Below are 23,501 nucleotides of genomic sequence, written 5' to 3' on the forward strand. Positions count from 1 at the left end.
GTCACGGTTGGCAAATGACATATGAGCTCTGCCAAGGCATTGCTTTGGTGGCCCCAAAAGGCGCCTTTTAAAAAATGCGGGAAGGTTGTCACAGCAGCATCTCAGCTTGAGAAATCCAGAAGAAACACTGGGACGAGATTGCCTCAAGCATCTCGCCACGTGCTTCTCACTGGCTTGCATGAGAAAACTGCATGTCTGTCAGCTTTGCATGCTTTACGCGAAGCTTGCCGCTATCCTTCTCCGAGGCATCCAGGTGCTCCACATAGTAAAGCGGAAGTTCCTTTGCAAAAACAAGCCCATGAGGGTCTGAATCTTCTCTCCGCCCTGCGGGTTTCCGCAGAACTACTACGTCAAACACTTGCCTTTGTTTCGTGTGTTGTCGACAAATTCGACTTCGCCCTGCCATCTGCTAGCCGCCTGGTTAGCTCAGATGGTAGAGCGGCTGCCCCGGAAAGGCGGTGGTCCCGGGTTCGAGTCCCGAACCAGGACGAATTTTTCTTCAACTCTGAGGCTTTTCTTTCGAGGAACCCATGTGGGTTTCCTTTGTAGCAATTGCTATGAATGGGTGGATGTCTGACTTTCCCTTAATTAATTAATTTCCACAGAACTACTACGTCAGCCAAATGTTCCTTGCGTCGTGTTTCACAACATGAACTGATAGAACGAATGTATAATGGAAACCGAGTCTTCAATAGACGTTACATGATTATTGCATTAATAAACTTCAAAAACGTTTCTGCTTGTCTGCAGCACAGATCATCGTTGCTGCGACTGTATAGAACAGAATGCCTTTTCACAGCATCCCTACAGAACAAAGTCTGCATATCATTAAGAAACAGCAAACACGTTGAAAAATCAGTAATTTTTAGTATTTTTCAACAAATGTTTTTTGCCTTACACTGCAGTGTTTTTTCGAATTCCAAGGTTAGCAAGTCTGGAAAAGTGTTATCAGTTGGGCACCCTAGTGGCATGTCTTCACGATGTGTTGCCTGATCTTGGATGCCAGGGTGTTATTATTTAGTGCAGTCGTATCGGTCAGTGCCACTGCCATGTGTGGATCGCTTTCTTTTATTCTATTGATGCAATATCTGGTTCTGATGTTTAAACTAAATTGGTCAATGGCCAAATGGCCACGGGTTAAATGCATGAAAAGTGGTGAAGGTTTTTCTTTCAAGAAAACTGGAGGGTCTTTGCTGGTTTGTCTGATAGTGCAGGAATAATGTTTGGCCCAGAGTTTCATGGTAGCATTGTCTAAGCAGTTTTGTTGAATTTGCTTGAAAAGTGTTATATGAACCTTTTAAAGATTGTATTGATATTATTTAGCTGTATGCATGTACATATACCAGTGTTAAGCAAATAAGTTTTGAGCTTGTCATCAGCACCAAGGTTGTCACTGAAATGCATGCTTGTGTGTAAAATGCAGGCAGCTGCAGAGGGAGCTTCCAGCACAGCTTTCTCAGCGTTCGCAGCGACCCCCAAAGCCACGAGTTCGTAAAAACTGGTACCACTCACTGGTGTTTCACCACCCATACTTCAGGGACATCAATGGCATGCGGGCTCCCATGAATGAGGACGAACGTGTTAAGCGGGCCAATAAGGAGATGGACCCGTACCTGGCCCCATCTATGCCTTGGACCACTGACGAGAATCGCATGCTGGTAGGTGCTCACTTGCAGTATCTGTGGAAGACTGGTTGTAAGTATGATATGGTGCTGCCTGAACTCACATCACAGTAATGGCATTAAGCATTTAATTCTTCTAGCAGGAATAGTGCTGAGGACGAAAATAAAAGTTAAAGGCACATCAAAAACAAGACAATACACTCTTTTAGCTGATTAGCGATTTACTTTTATGACAGGCAAACTTAACTTGCTTGAAAAATTTGCCAAACCCTTTTTTAAAAATGCACAGGGCGATTGGTTACACATCATTAGCTTGCACTACATTAAAAGTACTGTTTGATTTTCCAAGCTGTCAAATATCTCTCTGTGATTTACGGCTGTGTTGTGTTTGTGCAAACGCAGCGTTCCCTTCTCTACCTAAGTATTGACTCATGGGAGCGGTTGTCTTGATTACACTTGGTCTGAAGAGTGTTGCCTAATCCATTCAGCAATCATTGCCAGTTATCAGACTTTAATAAAGTTAATAGTATAACCTTTTTGTAATATAACTTTCAGTGAAGATTGACTGCTTCAGCTGCCAGGCCTTTCAATAGCGTTTATTTCCAGCATGCCTATGATCTTGAATCATGTGTAGTCTGCACTTATGGGTAGTCCACACTGTGTGAAATTTCAACTTCTGAACATGTACAGCCACAGGCTGTAGTCCAGAGTATACAGTCGAACCCACTTATAACAACATTCAAGTGTCATGAAAATTCCGTCATTTTAACCGATAATTGCTGTAACCGAATTGCATGAAAAAATCAAAATAGGGGGATGGCAGAGCTGATGTGAGAAAACTATAATGGCTGGGAGGCCATAGCCCCTCCCCACCACCTTTCTCCATCCGGCTACTGATTGTGTTCACTTGTCTAACTGCTTTCTGGCCGCTCCGATCGCGTGTAACAAGCCATGGCTGTTCGCGTTAAAGAATGGCACTGCTGTAACAACTGCAAAGAGGGGTCGCAGGCGGCAAGCAATATGCGAGCTCTGCCAAGGCATCACTCCAGTGGGTCCAACAGGGGCCTTTTAAAAAAATGCGAGATCTCCGCAGCAGCCTGTCGTCTTGAGAAATCCGGAAGAAACGCCGAGGCGAGACCGCCTCAAGCATGTCGCCACATTCTTCTCACTGGCTTGAACAAGAAAACCTGATGTCCGTTAACCTTGCATGCTTTACGTGAAGCTTGCCGACATCCACCTCCAGGGCATCCAGGTGCTCCACATAATGGAGCAGAAAGTTCCTTGCAGAAACGAAGCTCCGAGGGGCCTGAATCATATGCCAGACCTCGTGTAAAGACAACGTTGAGGCAGCCTGCCCTACCGCATCATCGCTGCCGTCATCTCCATCGTTGCCGATGCAAGCATATTCGCGACGATGGCCTCATCAGTTAGAAGCACTTTGTTTTCAAATCTGTAGCCGTGCGCTTTCTTTTCCCCGGCAACGTCATCCATTGCCACTGATAGTGGACAAATCAGCTATCTTCTGTTTCGGCGGCGAGTCAAACGAGGCTGAGGTACCATGTGGCCAGGAACGATTTCAACGCAACCAACAAAGACGAATGCAAGCAATTAAACTGTTTGCAGAACTGTGCTGGATGAGGAGCCAGTGAGCAATCTGGGTGCACCGCAGTTGGCATGGTCCATTCGTTTTTCGGAAGGTGGCACGACGTAGAGCTATGGGCGCAGCTTATTTATATTCGTAAGGGTGGAATGGTGACAGGAGAGAGGCACGTAGAGAAGGCTGTAAAATGAGTGTGTGGCGGCTGTTGGGGCATCAGGCCACCATGCAGTGGCTCGAATTTCTCGTTTTGTTTTCTTTTCTTTTCAATGATTTACCCGCCGTGGTTGCTCAGTGGCTATGGTGTTGGGCTGCTGAGCACGAGGTTGCGGGATCGAATCCCGGCCACGGCGGCCGCATTTCGATGGGGGCGAAATGCGAAAACACCCGTGTACTTATATTTAGGTGCACGTTAAAGAACCCCAGATGGTCGAAATTTCTGGAGTCCTCCACTACGGCGTGCCTCATAATCAGAAAGTGGTTTTGGCATGTAAAACCCTATAATTTAATTTTTTTTCAATGATTTTGCATTTCACTACCTTTCGGCATAAACAACCAGCAGTTAGACTTCATCATGATAACCGATAGTGTGGCGTCGGGGCATTCTAGTAAGCGTGCTATTTCGCCATGGAAAACATACAAAAGTTGACGGTGCAGCAGCTTCTCATTGTTTTAATCAATATATTTTGTTAAAACCGGTATCGTTATAAGTGGGTTCAACTGTATAGTTACGGCTCCAGTTGCTCTTTAGGTGTTGGGGGTATAGTATACTGCAGAAGAACTGACCACTGTAGGTTTGGGCTTCGAGCCAGAGGGCCGTGTCAGCCATTGCCTCGCCTAATCGAGCACGGTAAGAAAGTGTAGTATTGCCCTAAGTTAACAGAAACAGGAATATTTGTCTCTGGCGACACGCAACACTGCACAACATCCAGTGGGAAGCAGCAATGCTCCCATGCCAGGAGTCAAAATACCAAAAATTGACCGCCCTTACACTATTGTGAAGAGGAATGCAATCGAAGCTCGGAATCCATAGCTCTTCGTTGTAACACCTCGGCTTAGCGCTCCCTCAGAGTGAGGTCAGTACGTTGACGATGAGCCCTTTCTTGAACGAGTTCGTGACAGCGTTCATGAAACGCTGCCTGTTCTTGAGTCAGACACACTACACGCGGCCCACTCCGGCTGCTGTTCCTTCAACGCAGCTTGCTCTTCGACAGAACAAACCAAACGCTGTTTCCTCATTTGACTGCTTGGCCTAGACTGGCAGGAAATGGCGGGTGCAAGGTGAGCCCAGAGAAGGGAGGGGACGCCTGTGATTGGCTCGCGCCTTGCGTTGCGTCTGCTTCTTAATTAATATAAATCACCACTTTAAAGGGCGTGTGTGCATGATGAACCGACAGTGGCGAAATCGGTTGGCGTAGTGGTCTCACAACCTGGAGGTCGGTGGTTCGAATCCGCAGCCCAACAGGCACTTTTTATTTTCTCGTGGCTTGCGTTTTTTCATATAGCAACGCCGACACGAGTGAGGCAATACAAGCGTCACTTGAAAAAGGGGTGCTGCTAGCACGTCGCTGAGAGAGAATGGCTCTCCAGGGCTATGCTGCATACTTTCACAATGATCAATAGGCCTGCTTGTGAGGGCTAGGGCAATCTCCATCGGCATGGGCCTCTTATAAATGCGTCTCAGCGTAATACGACCATGCTCTAGCACTAGGCACAGCTCCTCAGCTTAGCTCTTGGAAAAAAGAAACACAAGGTATGCATTCACCGTAGGCATGAGATACCGCAGATCAATTGGGAGCTGGCAGATGAAAGGAAAAATGTGTATGTACTTTGTGCTTTGCCGTAGAGGTCTCCCCTGTGCTCGCTCTGCTGATCGCGTCGGTTGCGCCACTGCAACAAACCAGTCTGTGGAAAAGGCCACACCAGATGATTGTTGTAAGTGGAAAGGGAGACGTTGGAGGGGACAACAGAATACTAGGCAGATGCCATCCACCTTGCATCAACTAAATAGTTCAAAATTCTCTTTGGCTTGCGCCTAATTTTCATCATATTTGAGTCACTGGCAGTTGTCATGGCATAAAAGCAGTGATCACTCGCAGAATGTATAACCAGATTTTACTGTATGGCTAAAATGTTGTGGTATGGCTGAATGCAAAAGAGGGAGTACAAGACAGATTTTCCAGAGTTGAGTCTTTAACATTGGGGGGCCTTTTGCCCACCTCTGGCCAGGGTGGGGCAGCAGGGCTGCTCCTATTTTTTAACCTGGGGAAGCAACTGGCAGGCACCCTGCTGTGCCAGCAGTAGAATACAGGGTGCATGTCACATCTAGCCACTGAGGACAGCATTATTTGCATCAGTTACATCATTGCGTCATTTGTATCATATATGGTGCATAACTGACACCCCATATCCATTCTTCCCGACGGTTGTGCCTCCCCCAGGTTGATGCAGTGAAGACTAACCTGCTGCAGCAGAGCCTCGAGTCCCTGATGGACCGCAAGGAGGCCCTGGCCCAGAGGCTCCTGCTGACCGAGGACTCCGAGCAGAGTGCAGAGCTTACGGAGCGCATAGACCAGCTGGACAAGCAGGTGGGAACTAGAGCTTGTTTGTGGGAGCCATCACGAAAAGATGAGCTTTAAACATGAAGGCCACCACCCAGTATTTTGTTTGCACACGGTCAAGACATTGGACATGGTGTCAGTCAAAAGGGAGCAGATTGACTGGTGTAGGCAGAGATGTTGGCTGCACTCCTACAGCCATCTATTCTGCTTTGGAATAGAAGGGTGAAAACAAAATCGATATGCCTACATTAGACTTCCATAGCCTTCTCTCAGTGCCGCAGCAGCAGCTAGCTGGTTTTCCCAAAGTATTATCTGTTGTCTTCTTTTCATTGCCAATCGAAAGTAATCTTGTACCCTTGTTCTGAGAGTCCATTACAGCATGTCATATGATATCGTAATCTTCCATATCGTAATCTCCCCTGCATGAATGCAGGGGAGTTTGGCATCTCACAAGTCTACCAACCACCGCTAGTGACCCTCAGGGCAGTGTCCGTCGTCACCTCACGTGATCTAATGCACTGCTGTGCGCATGTTCAGGCTGCAAAAAATGGAGCACTGAGCACTGCACACACAAGAAAACACAGTATTACCCCCAAGTTAAAGAAAAAGTTCGCCTCCAGCAACACCCAGCACTGCACAACTGCCTGGTCCTATTGCAGCACAGGAATCAAAGGGGCTCCCGGGCCAACGGTGGGGGGAAGGCATCGCTAGCAAGTCGCTGTGGGAGGATGTCTCCCTGTGACGTGCAGCTAGGGAAAAGTGTTCCTGTGGCTATGCATCGTGCCCTCACGATAACCAATGAGCCCACTCACGAAAGCTAGGGTAACCTCCTTTGGCTTGGGTCTCCGATAAATGTGACTCAGTGTAGCATGTTTACGCGCTAGCACTACACACCATGCTTTGGCTTAGCGTACTGAAAAGGGGCAATGCAGTGTATGCGCTTTTTGTCGGGGCAAGACACTGCACATGAACTCAAGTCTGAACGATGCCCAAACAAAGGCGTCGGCGGACGAGAGGAAAAAATATGTGGATCCCACACACTGTGGGAATCGATGCAAGCAAAGATTTCTGTGCTGTTTGCTTTGATTGACGACAATTAGTGGTGGTGTTTGTTGCACATGCTGCCATCTAGTGAAAGCGGGGACACACAGTTCCCCGTGACTGCGCATGGTCGGTGATCTGGCAGTGCATGTTCTTCTTCTTGAGATAGAACATATCTGAGGGACCATTAAACGCGTGCGTATGTGACTCCTCGTCTGGCCCTCTTGCTCTTCCTTCCTGGCTACAATGTGGTGTCAAAAGAACAGGTTCTACCAGGGCACATCGGCTCCTAGTCCTCCTCCATAGAAAGGACGATGCCAGTAATAAAACGCTGGTGAGCTGCTCATTATACGCACATCTCGGTACTCAAGCAACGTGACCTCTTAACGTTCGAGGCCATGGCATCATTCGTAATTAAACCGCTGGATGCCTTCAACTTTTCGTCGCTGAGCGAGTGGCCAAGATTTGAACATTTCCGAACCTCTTCAGGGTTGTGCGTTGTGGGGAAGCACGACACTCATTTGTCCCCTGATAAGTTGTTTACCCGCATAGCTCCTGTCTCCTGTAATCGGGCTTCACCGCGTGGCTCAGTGCCAGCGGCAGTCCGACTGGTTGAAGCGCATTGCGAGAGATGGCGTGAGTGTGGCTCTGCTAAAGCCACCTAACGGCAGGGTTGGGCGTAAAAAGGAGAAGGCTTCTTCCTCTTTGGCTCGGCGTCGGCAAGCGGTGCAGACGTTCTGCGCGTGCACCGATCCATGCTTCTGCGAGACTGTCTCGTGAGGCCTACTCCGGAATAGATGAACACGATCATTCGAATGTGCCACCGTTCACATGACCGTTTGCGCGAACGACCAGGCGTTGGTGTCCAGCATGGGGTGAACATATTCGCTCATTATCCAGTCGCAGTGAGTCGGACTTCTGCGATTTGTCGTGCGTCCATCGGTATGTTTTGTGGATAGCAACTCGGCTAGCAAGCTTTGATCTATGAAAAGTGCAATAAATGCCCTTGTGATTGTTTGCCCTACTCTGTTGTCCTTCCTTTGTCCCAAGATCATGGGTGAGAACGCCACATCTGACGCCCATTGTGGGGCCTCTTGGGCCATCGGACGATATTTTAAAGTTTTGCTTTCTTCTAGACATTTGTTTGAACTGAAGCATAAGGCTAGCGTGGATTTTGATCGCTAGCGTCCGTGGCGTGGTTTCTTGAGCAAGGTGACGGTGACTGTAGTGTGTTTGAACTTTTCAACATGCTAAGCCTTTTCGCAAATGATTTTTTTAAATGACATTCGTCGGTACGAGAGCCACGTGGTCTACATCCTGGTAGAGCAAGGCTTAGCGCCCGCGAAGCTTGGGCAAGCCTGAAGCGAGTGAGCACGGAAGCCTCGTAGGTGGTCCGAATTTCCTTTGTAAATAGCTTCTTTTATCTCTTTGACTCTGATAAATTCGCGGCTCTGGGAGCCGGGTGGCTGCGGGCCATGGGTGCTGCTACGGGCTGACTGGTATTGCGGCCTGGCACCGAGCGCTCCGACATTGTCTGGGATGGTGGGCGCCGTCAACTCGGATGCTGTGTGCACCGAGCGAGATAGGACCACCTAACAGAGCTGACGTCTCCTCGCAGCTGCCTGTATTGCGCCCATTTCAGGTGTTGTTTTGTGGATGCCGGTTGTTGTCAGGGTAGCGATGCTTTAGGCTGCTTACGACAGGCAGCTTTACGAAGCTGCCTGTCGCACGTGAAGGGACACAATCTGGTGGACTGTGGCGTTGAGGTGTTGCGCTTTGCTTCCCTCATTCTAGTTAGCCTCGCACGAATTGAAATTACTCCTTCGACTCAAGGAAGGGAAGCTTCGTTCACGTGAACTTAGTGTCTGAATAGCCGCCCGATCTTTTGCTAGCCGAGTTGAACATCGTACCATGTGGGCGATGCGCATGCAGAATTCCTCTCCCTTGCTCTATAGTGTTTGCCGAGTGCGGTGAGTGTACACAGCGTGTGACATGTTTCGCCCTAATATGTAATAATTTAAGGTTGGAGGGATGTGGGGATGCGCGTCTCTCATGCGTGCCCTGATATGTTGTTTTCCCACATAACTCCTGTCTCCTGCAATTAGGCTTCGCCGCGTGGCTCGGTGCCAGCGGCAGTCCGTCTGGTTGAAGTGCATTGCGAGAGATGGCGCAAGTGTGGCTCTGCTAATGCCACCTAGTGGCGGGGTTACTTGGACGCAAAAAGGAGAAGGTTCTTCCTCTTTGGCTCGGGATCGGCAAGCGACGCGGACATTCTGCGCATGCTCCCATCCATGCTTCTGCAAGACCGTCTGATGAGGCCTACTCCGGAATGGACAAACACGATCGTGCGAACGCGCCACCATTCACGTGACCGTATGCGCAAACGACCAGGCGTTGGTGTCCAGCATGGGGCAAACATATTCGCTTGTTATCCGGTCATGGTGAGTTGGGCTTCTAGATTTGTCGCGCGCCCATCGGCATGTTTTGTGGATAGCAACTCGGCTAGCAGGCATTGATCTATGAAAGGTGCAATAAATACCCTTGTGATTGTTTGCAATACAGTGTTGTCGTTCCTTTGTCTCAAGAGCACGGAGGAGAATCCCACAAGTGCAATGTTGATTCCACATATTCGCCACAGGAGATGAGCTTCCGCTAGCCATGCTGCTCACCTTTTTATCGTAGAAGCTTCAACATACCTTTGCAATTCGCAGACATGCAATAACAGGGACCTGTATCTCCTCATTCCTCACTGCACAAACTGAAGGCTACAGATCACAGTTTCTTACCTCGCATGCTTTATTTGTTGCGTGCCATCTGCCACATGTACCAGATGACATGCGCTGCTGATAACTGTTGTACTAAGCCCAGTGCCACTTTTGCGTTGTGATGGGGACAAGGGGTGAACTACGCTCTAGGCGGGTTGGTGATGTATGTCTTTCTCTATGGATCGGTCGGCACATTTACTCCTCTAGCCACTGTAATCCTGTGGTTGCTTTTCGGATGCGTCTCATTAGGCCTACAGTCACCGAAATCGCAGAACGGTCTCACAAATTGGACACGCTGCGTGCTCATAACTAACGTTTCAGGTGAGTTTAGGGAAAACAAAACCCCATTCGAATCGTTCCTGGCAATCAGTGCAAGTGAGAAAGTAGCCATCTTGAGAATTCACGCTGAAGCGGGAGCCATGGGTGCCTCCATGTTGGACAACGCTATTACTTAGCGTGCATAAACATAACAAATCTGTGCTCACGTCTTGCTTCAATGTGTACGATCTGCTCTGCACCATCTGCACATGCGTGAGGCGCACGGGTGCGAGCTTTCGCCTCCTGGCACATGTATGTAAAGTTTGGCGTTAAGTATGATGAAGCTGAAGAAAAGCGACAATCGGTCATAAGTAAACATCCTGTAATGTATGTATCTGGATCACAGTTGCTGTTCTTTAAGTGGTGCAGCCGCTCATATTGACTCGTCTCAGAGTTGAACAACGTGGCTCATATGCGCAGATATGCATGATTTGAAATTATTTCATGTCAGCAATGCACCTTTTCCCTAATATTTGATATCTGTTGCTGTAGATGGGGTTGTAAACGAGTTGCACCCATTTGGTAATTCCGACGCAGAAAGCTGCGCTCGAAGACTTCTTGATTATGCGAAATGTCAAAATAATACAAAAAGCGAGGTCTAAGTGCAGAAATTGGTGACCACAAACTCTAAGCCAGCTGCGTTGGCAGACGGAACTTGGCATGACTTTGTCGGCCGCACTGATAGCAGAACAGTGCACTCAGGCCTGCTCACCCAATGGTCAGTGAGTGCTACCAGGAACAGCATGCTGTCGCAGAGAAGGCATTAATAATAGCATTCGTGATCCACTAAATGCACAACTGATGCGCACTCGACAATGGGCGCAGGTACACAAATCAACCGGCGAAAGCACCGGAACTCTTCCAAAATGTTTCCAGTGGCGTGCAGCATAGCGCGGCACAGGAAAATTAAACATATGGATTCCCATAGCTTTGCAGCACTCTGTGAAGACCTGGTTGGTGACGTAGATAGCGTTGTCCGTGACCACCTCTGCTGGGAAGGCAAAGCTGGTGAATGTTTGAAGAATGCACTCCAAGGCTGATTTGCCTCGTCCCAGAAAAGGCTGTTAGGGTAAGCCTGGACATCGACCTGTCAAGTGTCAGAAGCGTTCAAGCGGGCACCCCCATGTTGACATGATTGCCCTCGTCTCCGAAACAGTGTCACCCCTTTTATTCCCCAAGCTGACACAAAGGGATGGACGAAGAGAAGACAAACCGAAGGTCAGGAGCTCGGCGGCAGAACCTGACGAAAGCACTAATACTTTCACAGGCTCCCCAAGAAGACATCAATGACCACAAGACCGTGTGAGGGTACCAGGCTGATGCCAGGGGGCGTAGAGTCGCAGGCACGAGACGGTAGGCAACTGTGTAGAGTAGCAGGCACGGGATGGTAGGCAACGGTGTGTAGCAGGGAGGGAGAACATGGAAGGCATGTGTGCGCGGTTGGCATGCGCGGAGCTCGCAACAACGAACTGAGTGAGTGAAGTTATCAGCGGAGCAAGCCGCTTGCGGTGCAGTGGGACGGAACGCAGATGGCGTGTGTGTCTGTACACCAAGGATTTCCCAAAATAAAGAATGTACTTGACAAGTGGGGACTCGTCCGACCAGACCTAACATGGAGGACCAAGAATCGTCTAGCGCCACCCAGCCAGTTTCGCAGCCTCTCCTCGATCATCCAAGGACTGTTGGCTTCGACCTCCGGGACCACAATGGAAAGGGAGAGACTCGCGCTGATATAGCCCAAATTCTGTGCACCACGCCGCTCAACGACAAGGTTGGGCCTGACGAGACAACTGGCATGGCTAGGCCCGACGAGACAACGGACGTGGGGCCAAGGTTTCAGTGGCTACCAGGACTGACACTCGCAGCAAGAATTTCTGGAGAAGTACTCAGAGTACTGCGATGTTGCGGGGATCCCCCCTGACCCCATTTGTAGTTGCTTCCAGCAATGTTGGAGGAGTCAGCCAAACGACGGTGGTACTTCTCAGATGCGCACCCCAACTGGCAGTTCTTTGCATTTGAATTTCCTGCTGAGTTTACCACCATTGACTACAAGCTTAAACTAAAAGCAGAGCTAGATAGCACACTCAGCATCCAGCAGAAAACCTCAAGCAGTTTATTCACGTCATTGCCGAATACTATGACCATATAGCGGAACCTGTTTCAGATGCTGAAAAGATGGAACGCATGCGGATACAAGTGCATCCAACATTCTAAGACCTAACAGCCAGCATGAGCTTCGCAAACCTGCAAGAAATGGCGAAGGCAGCCGGCCCTATCATGGAACGCGGTTGGCATTGCCTGGGCCACGCACCACCGCCACCGCCGCGCATTGCACAAGCAGCAGCTGATTTGGCCTTCATCTATTCATCTCCGCACACCACTGCAACGCCCAACTATACCCTCCCTGCCCAACAACGAGAGTGACAGCTGTAGCCTGCGGCAGTTCCGGCTTCTGAGTGTCCGTGGTCAACGACGCTTCACCCTGAAGCACCGATCAATTTAAACAGGCATCGAATCGGCCATGTGCGTCAGATGCTGAACACTGATCCCTGTCAGTCTGTAAGACAGGGTTGCAATGCGAGAAGCAAGGCCAAGAGCTTGATAAATATGTGGCTACCTCTTTACAGGTACTTATTGCAGATGAACAGGATGTATGCCACAATACCATTGAGAGTGGCAAGTGTAGTCTAGAAAACCTTCGGGAGGAGCAGAAGCAGAAACCTAATAACATCTTTGCAGACCCATAACCATATATTAACCACTCTGCCAGGTTGTACGTCCCTTGTGGTTCACAAAATAGACACGGGCAGCCACCCACCAGTTAGATGCAAGCTGCGCCCGGTTAACAGCCAAAAAAGAGAAATTCTTTATGGGTGTATTCAAGATTTGCTGGACCAAGACCTCATTGAGCCCTGCTCCAGTTCCTAGGTCAGTGCCCCTGTATTCATCACCATCATCAGCCTGGTTATGCCCACTGCAGGGCAAAGGTCTCCCCCATACTTCTCCAACTACCCCGGTCATGTACTCATTGTGGCCATGTTGTCCCTGCAAACTTCTTAATCTCATCTGCCCACCTAACTTTGTGCCGCCCCCTGCTATGCTTCCCTTCTCTTGGAATCCAGTCCGTAACCCTTAATGACCATCTGTTATCTTCCCTTCTCATTACATGTCCTGCCCATGGCCATTTTTTTTTCTTGATTTCAACTAAGATGTCATTAACTCGCGTTTGTTCCCCCACCCAATCTGCTCTTTTCTTATCCCTTAACGTTACACGTATCATTCTTCTTTCCATAGCTCGTTGCATTGTCCTCAATTTAAGCAGAACCCTTTTTGTAAGCCTCCAGGTTTCTGCCCCGTACGTGAGTACTGGTAAGACACAGCTGTTATACACTTTTCCTTGAGGGATAATGGCAACCTGCTGTTCATGATCTGAGAATGCCTGCCAAACGCACTCCAGCCCATTATTCTTCTGATTGTTTCAGTCTCATGATCCGGATCCGTGGTCACTACCTGCCCTAAGTAGATGTATTCCCTTACCACTTCCAGTGCTTCGCTACCTATCGTAAACTGCTGTTCTCTTCCGAGACTGTTAAACAATACTTTAGTTTTCTGCAGATTAATTTTCAGACCTACCCTTCTGCTTTGCCTCTCCAAGTCAGTGAGCATGCATTGCAATTGGTCTCTTGAGTTACTAAGCAAGGCAACATCATCAGCGAATCGCACGTTGCTAAGGTATTCTCCATCAACTTTTATGCCCAATTCTTCCCACTCCAGGCCTCTGCATACCTCCTGTAAACATGCTGTGAATAGCATTGGAGAGATAGTATCTCCCTGTCTGACGCCTTTCTTTATAGGGATTTTGTTGCTTTCTTTGTGGAGGACTACGGTGGCTGTGGAGCTGCTATAGATATCTTTCAGTATTTTTACATATGGCTCGTTTACACCCTAATTCCGTAATGCCTCCATGACTGCTGAGGTTTCGACTGAATCAAACGCTTTCTCGTAATCAATGAAAGCTATAAATAAGGCTTGGTTATATTCCGCACATTTCTCTATCACCTTATTGATAATGTGAATATGGTCTATTGTTGAGTAGCCTTTACAGAATCCTACCTGGTCCTTTGGTTGACAGAAGTCTAAGGTGTTCCTGATTCTATTTGCAATTACCTTAGTAAATACTTTGTAGGCAACGGACAGTAAGCTGATTGGTCTATAATTTTTCAAGTCTTTGGCATCCCCTTTCTTATGGATTAGAGGATTATGTTAGTGTTCTTCCAGGATTCCAGTACGCTCGAAGTCATGAGGCATTGCGTATACAGGGTGGCCAGTTTTTCTAGAACAATCTGCCCACGAACCTTCAACAAATCTGCTGTTACCTGATCCTCCCCAGCTGCCTTCCCCCTTTGCATAGCTCCCAAGGCTTTCTTTACTTCTTTTGGCGTTACTTGTGGGATTTCAAATTCCTCTAGGCTATCCTCTCTTCCATTATCGTTGTGGGTGCCACTGGTACTGTATAAATCTATACAACTCCTCAGCCACTTGAACTATCTCATCCACATTAGTAATGATATTGCCGGCTTTGTCTCTTAACGCATTCATCTGATTCTTGCCAATTCCTAGTTTATTTTTCACTGCTTTTAGGCTTCCTCCGTTCCTGAGAGCATGTTTGATTCTATCCATATTATACTTCCTTATGTCACCTGTTTTATGCTTGTTAATTAACTTCGAAAGTTCTGCCAGTTCTGTTTTAGCTGTATGGTTAGAGGTTTTCATACATTGGCGTTTCTTGATCAGATCTTTCGTCTCCTGCGGCATCTTACTGGTATGCTGTCCAACGGAGTTACCAACAACTTCTATTGCACACTCCTTGATGATGCTCATAAGATTGTTGTTCATCGCTTCAGCACTAAGGTCCTCGTCCTGAGTTAAAGCCGAATACCTGTTATACCTGAATACCGAATATCTGTTCTGTAGCTGGATCCGGAATTCCTTTATTTTCCCTCTTACCGCTAACTCATTGATCGGCTTCTTATGTACTAGTTTCTTCCGTTCCCTCCTCAAGTCTAGGCTAATTCGAGTTCTCACTATCCTATGGTCACTGCAGGGCACCTTGCCGAGCACATCCACATCTTGTACGATTCCAGAATTAGCACAGAGTATAAAGTCTATTTCATTTCTAGTCTCACCGTTCGGGCTCCTCCACATCCACTTTCAGCTATCCCGCTTCCGGAAGAAGGTATTCATTATCCGCATATTATTCTGTTCTGCAAACGCTACTAATAACTCTCCCCTGCTATTCCTAGAGTATGCCATATTCCCCCACTGATTTGTCTCCAGCCTGCTTCTTGCCTATCCTGCTATTGAAGTCGCCTATCAGTATAGTGTATTTTGTTTTGACTTTACCCATCGCCGATTCCACGTCTTCATTGAAGCTTTCGACTTCGTGGTCATGATGACTGGATGTAGAGGGTGTAGACCTGTACGACCTTCAATTGGTACCTCTTATTAAGTTTCACAACAAGATCTGCCACCCTCTTGTTAATGCTATAGGATTCCTGTTTGTGACCAGCTATATTCTTATTTATCAGGAATCCAACTTCCAGTTCTCGTCTCTGCGCTAAGCCCCGGTAGCACAGGACGACCCCACTTTTCAGCACTGTATATGCTTCTTCCATCCTCCGAACTTCACTGAGCCCTATTATATCCCATTTACTGCCCTCTAATTCCTCCAGTAGCACTGCCAGACTCGCCTTACTAGATAACGTTCTAACGGTAAACGTTGCCAGGTTCAGATGCCAGGTTCAGCCCCTGTATTAGCAAAGAAGAAAACTGGAGGATATCACCTTGCGGTTGACTACAAACCCTTAAATGCAATCACAACTGTGCCGGTATATCCGATGCCCCACAGAGACTGGGTACTGGCTCAGCTAGGCCGCGCTAGATGGTTCACGAGCCTCGACCTTGCTCAGGGCTTCTTTCAAGTGTCAGTTGCTCCTGAAGATGTACCGTAGACTGCATTCCTGTGCCATAGAAGAGTGTTTCAATTTAAGAGAATGGCCATATGGGGTAGCTGGTGGGCCGTCAACATTTCAGTCTCTCATGGACAAAGTGTTAGAAGGCATAAAACACAACTACTGCATGGCATTTCTTGATGATGTGCTCATTTATTCAGAAACTTTTGAGGACCACCTACAACATATTGATGAGGTATTGCAAAGAATTGGCTCTGCAGGTCTGACAATCAGTCCCAGCAAAGTTACATGCTGTGAACAGGCATTAAAGTTCCTTGGACATGTAATCTCTCCAGGCAAATGTCAACCTGACCCGGACAAGGTGCTAGCAGTTCCAGAGTTCCCATGCCCTAAAACAGTCAAGGAGCTCCAAATGTTTTTGGGCCTTGTGGGATACTACAAAGATTTTATCCCCTTGGTTTTCTGACAAAGCCAGACCCCTGACAGCTCTCTTCAAAAAAGGACTCCATTGAGTTTGGAGTGTTTAGCAACAGACAGCATTCGTGACTCTGAGGCTAACACTGGCAGGAGAGGTGGCTGGAGTATTGCCTAACCTAAACAGGCCCTTTGTGATTGAAACAGATGCCAGTGGCACTGGCATATTGGCAGTGTTGTTTGCAGGAGGTCGAAGGTGAACTCAGGCTTGTGTCATTTATAAGCAGGGACGCTCAGCACTGCTGAAAAGAACTATACTGTCCAAGACTGGTAATGCCTCGCTGTGGTGGGGGCTGTCGATAGATTCCAACCGTATGCAGAATTCGCATCATTTGATGTGCATTGTGACCGTGCACCATTGGCTTGGATGTTTACAACTGAGCAGACATCGTGCAGAGTACGACATTGGGTGTTGAGATTACAAGGGTTCAAGTGTACCATAAGGCATCGTAAAGGACGGGCCAACATCCCAGTGGATGCACTAAGCAGGTGCCCCATCCCAGCTTCTGAATCTGCTCAGCTTTGTTTGGCGGAGGACTGCCTTCCAATCGAAGTGCAAGGGCCACAACAAAGCATTCGTTTTGAACTAGCAACCCCTATTGACGTGACTGATGTGTCCCCACTCGCTGACACTACAAAGTTCCAGTTGGAACAATGCAAGGATCCACTGATGCTACAACTGCTGCAATACATAAAGTCTGGCCTGCCACCTGGTGACACTAAAGAGTCCAAGAGGGTACAGGACCTAGCTGATGACAGCGAAATCTCGAAACAGTGGTATCCTTATGTACATGGTCGGTTAATGTAAAGTTGCCTGGCTACCCCAACACTTACGAGACATGGCACTGAAAATGGAGCATGACCACCCTCTAAGTGGGCATTTAGGCTTTTTCTAAATTTGGAAACGTGTGAAGAGCCGGTTCACATGGCTCGGTATCCGCTCCGATATCTCCTGTTACATCCGCAGCTGCGAGCAGTGCCAGGCTTTCAAACCTCACCGGCAAAAACCAAAAAGACTGATGGACAGTTCATGGGCCACCCACCCAATGCAGCAGCTAAGTGTGGACCTTATTGGGCCACTGCCCACAACCCCTCAGCCCCACAAGTACATCCTGGTGGGGCTGGACAAGTTCACGAAGTTTGTGGAGCTTTTCCCATTACGTGCGCCTACCTCTAAATTGATCATCGATAAAATGATCAATGTTTTTTGCTGGCATGGTGTGCCTAGCTCCCTCTCTAGCGACAATGCAGACCGTTCCTAAGCAAACTGTGCAAAGGCGTTCTCTAGCACTGGGAAATCAAGGAGAGCCACACAGTCCCATACAGACCAGCAGGACAGACTGTGGAACGCCATAACGCAACGGTTAAACAATGCCCAGTGGGCTACTGCACTTCCCACAGGGACTGGGACAAAAGGCTGCCCGAAGTGGCGTTTGCAATGCTCACGTCTTAAAGTGTAGTTACTGGCCTTACGCCTGCCTTCTTGTGCTATCGGTGGGAACTACGGAACCTGTGGAGCCATCACAATCGGGCAGCTGGCACCATGGTGCCCTCTTCTGCACCATATGCCCTAGCTGCTGAACTGGATATGTACCTTCGAGATGCCTGGGCCTTTGCACAGGACTACCAAACTTTGGCAAAAGCCAGCCAGGCAAAGTACTACAACAAAAGGCGCACTCCAGCTACCTTCCAGGTTGGAGACTTGGTTCTCTGGGATGCGCACCCACTAAGTAAGGCAGCCATTGGATTCACTACCAAGTTTGCCCATCGACGCACAGGGCCAGTTAGAATGAGTGCACACATTGGACGCAATACCTACAGACTCGTTTACCCGGCTACAGGAAAACAGAAAGGCCTCACTAATGCAAACCAGCTGAGCCCTTATCATGTGCCTTGGAAGCCCTCTTCACCGGATAAAGGGGGGGGGGGGATCTGTGAGGGTACTGGGCCGACATCAGGTGGTGTAGAGTCGCAGGCACGAGATGGTAGGCAACTATGTGAAGTAGCAGGCACGGGATGGCAGGAAACAGTGTATGGCGGGGAGGGAGAACATGGAAGGCATGTGTGCACGGTTACCATGAGGGGAGCGTGCGACAATGAACTGAGTGAGTGAAGTAATCGGCAGAGCAAACCGCATGCGGTGCGGCAGGACGGAACGCAGACTGCTTGTGTGTGCGTGCACCGAGGATTTCCCAAAATGAAGAACCTGCTTGACAACCGCAAGGGGTTATTTAAGGCCATGCTGGCGCCGTGTTAATCAGAACCGCTCGAGACTCAGATAAGTGTCACATCCATGTAACAATGAAGTGAATGCAATTTTTTCTATTTCTTTCCATCATCACGATGCCTGACTTCGTCGTCGTTTCCTGGTTCTTGCTGTGAAGACCTACCTCACCTGGTCAAGATCGTATCAAGGCTCATCAGGCATGGCCTCATTATGTCACAAGCACCAATCTGTCCTGGTGATGTACTCTGGATTAACTTCACGATGCCATGCAGAAGCCAGCCATGTGGCTTACTTATCTGGCAGACTGGACATGAAAGAGCATAGCGTCGTACATCTTGCAGACAAGCATATCTTGACTCTTGCGTGTCATCTGTTCATGTGGAGCCAGAAGAACTTGTAGAATAGCGCATTTAAATTTACATTTCTGGCAATTTTATTAGCTTAATCTTTAGCATTGTAGGTCCCCTCAATAGGTCTGGCCATTTTGAGCTGACAAGCGCAAAGCATACATTGCACGATAATGACCATGTCTGCAAAGTATTACATTGCTACGTGCTGCAGAAAGATCTGAAATTTCAAACCGAATGCCGTTTTTTCTTCTCCTCGCGGCCACGATGTTCCAGGCCGGATGATGATGTACACATGCTAGTGCGCCTACATACACGTTTGCACTGTGATGTCGCTTGTGCCGACATGTGACTTCAAGAATTATTCAAGGCAACATCTGTTATTTGTGTAATGTGTTGCTTGAATAGACAAATTAAAGCTTAGGGAAATAATAAAACACAAACTGAATGTCTGCATGTTTTTGTTTTACTTTGAACTACAGCAAGAAATTCCATTTTGTCTGCTTGTTCCCATGTCATGCAGTTGCACGTGCAGACACCGAAACTGTGTCATTTTCTACCATGTTCTAGTGTGGGATCATGGTCTGTGATCCGCTTGTGTCTGCCTCAGTATTCGTGTAGCAATGGCTTATACTGCTGGTCAGGTGTCCTCATGCACAGCACGCAAAATCGTGCGCTGTGTGAAACGAGACATTCACAGCAGCTTGCGTGCGATGCCCTCAGTGGAAGTGCGTTGTGCTGCAAAAAAGCGAAGAGAAAAAAAAGGAAAGCGAGGCCCGTGACGTGTGCGTCACGTGGTCCTCGAGGTCCGGTATGGGGGAGAACACAGTGAAGGAATTTCGCTTGCGGAGGCTAGACGGGGCAAGTAGAAAGAGTGTCTTGCTTGGCAGTGGTGCTCGCCTCCTGAAATCATGGGTTTGCAGCATTGAAATATTTCTATCTCGGCTATTAATGAGCCGATTTGAAAAATTTTGCGGCAGAACACTCCCCAGAGGACACATAACGTCCAGCATATGACCAACATTTGCTATGGGGTTTCGTGAAAGGCCCTTTAATATTGAAGATGAAGATGAAATGGATAGTGGTGCATACAAGACTAGTCACGTTTGTTTTCGCTGTACCGGTTGAACCTACTTATAACAACACTGGCTTTAAAGGGATGCTGTAAAATTGTGACTATTTCGTAAAAACATACCGAGTCGTTATGGTAGGTCCTTCTGATGCATTTAAGTGCATTTAAGTGCAGTTATGCATTTAAGCGCTCCACATAAAGCGTGTAATTTATTATAAATTCTTATATATTTGCATTGCTACTGATTGTGGGCCTCTTTTTCATGCCCCCCTTCATGCCATGCCCACTCACCTCTCTGTGCGTGTGCGCATTGCCTTAAAAAAATATTTTAAAAATACAGGTGCTGCTTTGACCACACCCTTCTTTGTGTATCTCTCGTCCTGCACTACAAGCCTTTGTCGCACCCCTCTCCAGTCTCTCTTCCACACCTTTCGCCAGCGCCCTAGGGTTGAAAAACCATAGAGAAGCGACTAAAGCGTGCCGCGTGGGGCGCATGACAAAGGTGGGAGTGGCAAAGTGGCATTTTTTGTTTCTTCCTTTTCCTGTATTTCGCATTTCTTTTCTTTGCGGTGCAGACACTCAGTAACCAGATTTATTTGTCATTGCCAATTATGTGGCATGGAAACATTTTAGTAAGCAGTTTATCTTACCAAAGAATGCACAGTAATGCTATAAGTGGTTTCTTTCAGTCTGTGCTTCTTTCTGTCAAAATAAAATGTTTGAACGTTTGTCCCCTCAGCTTTTTCCATGCATCCCAGTTATAGCAATGAAATTTTCTTGGCACTAGAATATTGTTATAAGTGTATTCGACTGTATACTGCTGTACAACTATTTCTCAAATGTAGTATGGGTGTTCTGATTGATATCTTACAGTGTAATGCACTAGGATAATAAACAAAATGGTGTAGCTTTTTTCTTTTTTGTTAACTTATCCATTCCCAGTAAGTTATTTAGTGGAAACCTGATACAATCAAATCTGCCACTAGCAAAGAATCTCTGTGCAGCTGGTGTCTTTAATATAACCGAGAACTGAACCATGCTGCGTTTAGGCTTAAGGGCCAATTGGCCAAGCCATGTACAGGCCAGGTTTGAAGTCACGGGGCCACGCTTGGGCAGGCCAGCGCGTGGAACTTGCAGGTTCTGGCCGAGCCCAGGCCAGACAATCATTTCCCACTGAGCACATCCTCACTGCTGGTAAAGTGTTACCTGGTCAGCTTTGCACAGTGGCCGTATGTACCCAAGTTATTGTGACAGCACTGGTTCATAAGTCGTTTGTCACCCTTTGATGTATCATTGTTAATAAAGCTTGCTGCGTTTTATTGCGATATTAATTATATGGACACTCCAGTTACATTTCTGCGGCCGGCGTCACTGTGCAGTTGGCATGGGTGATAAAATCGTCCCAGCATGCCGTATGCTGTGTGTGCAAGGGACAGCGTACGAGGGTGAGCCAGCGATCATGGCTCAATCTTGCGCATGCAACGGCAGAATGTGGGGAGGGCACCGCCTTCTGTTGTGTGCAAAGCTTCTGGGGGAGGGGAGGGAGGGGAGGTGCATTCTACTCTGGGCAGCTCGGGCACCCGCACACGCCGGGGCCGGGCCGTTGTATCTTGAAAGCCATCTGCAATGGGTAGGGAGTCCATGCTGTGCTGCATTTTCAAGGCGTAGTTCGCGTTCTTGCGAGTGGCTGCACAAAGGCCAATTCGCTTGCTTCTGCTGCCACATTTCCTCACTGTAGCATTTTGACAGCTGGTTTCTGTGGTCATTGAGTGAGATGTGTACATGTTGGCTTGTGCGCGCATGACACCCTGCTTGTTAATTTAGTTATACTCGCGGACAGCTTTCTTTGGCTGTGAAGGAAAAAGCTACGGAGGCAAAGCGCGCACAAGTGAGAGCGCTTCTGAAAATAGTACCGCATTTTCATCCACATTAGTTTAGGCTGGGTAAGAGAAAACATAGACATCTTGTTAGGAACAGTTAAATAAGACAGTACACACCGCTGAGTTAAAGGTTTACTTATTTTGCGGCTTTTCTGTTCCACATCTAGGGAAACGCAAAACCGTTGCAAGTGGAAGCTGCGTTGATTCAGCGTCTGTTCCGAGCAACCGAAAGCATTGTCAAATGCTGCCAAACTACTTGGCGGGCTAACACATGTGCAGCAGCTGCACGAGTTGTCTGCGAGTATAGTATGCCTATGTTTACAAGTACAGCTAATAAAACTACCATCCTTACTTCGTATAGCAGTCGTAATCGATGCTTTGCCTTTCAGGCAAAAGTGCAACTTTTTTTTTTGCCATTGTGATTCTGGAGCCTTCTTTGTGCTTTGTCAGAGAGCTGTCAAACTCTGCTACAGTGCATCTTACCATGGCAGTTGCTTGCTTAGTGTGCATTGTGCTAAGCCAATCTATTTAAAACTGAGTTATGACCTGGGACAGAGTGAAAGCAGGTGCCTTTTTCAGCCGTTGAACATCAAATAAAGATAGAATGAAGCTTGAATGCACTAAGAAAGAAAATGAAACTTTTTCTTTTTCCCAGTAAGAGCATAACTCAATGTGCTAGCTGTGGCTCATGCAACCCAGCCGACTTTGTCACTTGATGTTAATGGTGGTGCCGCACAGTCTGTTCGACTGCAGTGCAATATGCCTATACAGATATATTCTTGGATTGAATGTCCTTTGTCATTCCTGAGCTGCTGCTTCTCTAGCTCCCTCATATGCCCCACCATTCTTTTCACTTCACTGCAATATAAACACTGAGTCCTAGGTATAGAAGCAGCAACACCTCCAGAAGGCTTCCTCTAACACAAGCGGCAGAGACACAGGACATTCGACATTTCAGTTGACTCTCTTTTAAGGGAAAGGCCCTGGAAGCCTCTCTTATCAGAAGCTCGTCTTAGTAGGTGTGGACTGCTTCTGTGAGAAACTTTGCAGATTCCCAAAGTGTCCAGCTGCTCAGGAGATTAAATTTAATGGAATTAATGTCAAGGGGAAGCCACTCTGATATCATGGTCAGAATGACAAGCTTTCATTGTGCACAGAAAAGTAATGGCCAAAAGAGGCAGCCAAGTTAGCTTAATCTGCTGACTGCAGGTGGCTGAGACACGCAACCTGAGCCTGGAGGAGCTGCTGGAGCAGTCGTCACGGCCCATCGACTGGCTACGCATTGCAGCTGTGGACATGCGCTCACACCGGACGGCATTTGGTTGTGAGATGAGGTGGCGCCACCTGCTTGATGTGCGCCTAAACCAGGGCCCCTGGACCGACGCGGAAAACGAGCGCCTGCGAGCCCTGGCCACTAAGTGGGGAGAGCGCAATTGGGACCAGGTGAGTCTTCACATTTTGAAAGTATTGTTTCAATGCCAGAGCAATGATTGTGTCACCACTTGCAAGCATGTTGCTCTGATTTCCGGAATACTGGAAGCGCTGCCGCTGCAACCATCGAGTCACACTACATCGCTTTGCTGTGACATGGCATTGCCTCCTCTATTTTTTCAATACCAGCAGAA

At 47.9% G+C, this 23,501-nt stretch overlaps 1 protein-coding gene across 5 annotated transcripts in view; it reads left to right on the forward strand.

Annotated features, from left to right (window-relative positions):
• LOC139057585 (snRNA-activating protein complex subunit 4-like) overlaps window positions 1–23,501 on the forward strand; it is a 115,448-nt gene that overhangs the window by 23,740 nt on the left and 68,207 nt on the right. For all 5 annotated transcript variants that reach the window (XM_070536074.1, XM_070536073.1, XM_070536072.1 and 2 more), the window contains 3 exons: window positions 1,424–1,658; window positions 5,661–5,807; window positions 23,086–23,319. In XM_070536074.1, coding sequence (XP_070392175.1) covers window positions 1,424–1,658; window positions 5,661–5,807; window positions 23,086–23,319 — 616 coding nt within the window. The remainder of the gene's footprint in view (window positions 1–1,423; window positions 1,659–5,660; window positions 5,808–23,085; window positions 23,320–23,501) is intronic.

This window comes from Dermacentor albipictus, chromosome 3 (genome assembly GCF_038994185.2).
Source record: "Dermacentor albipictus isolate Rhodes 1998 colony chromosome 3, USDA_Dalb.pri_finalv2, whole genome shotgun sequence".
NCBI classification, from domain to species: Eukaryota; Metazoa; Arthropoda; class Arachnida; order Ixodida; family Ixodidae; genus Dermacentor; species Dermacentor albipictus.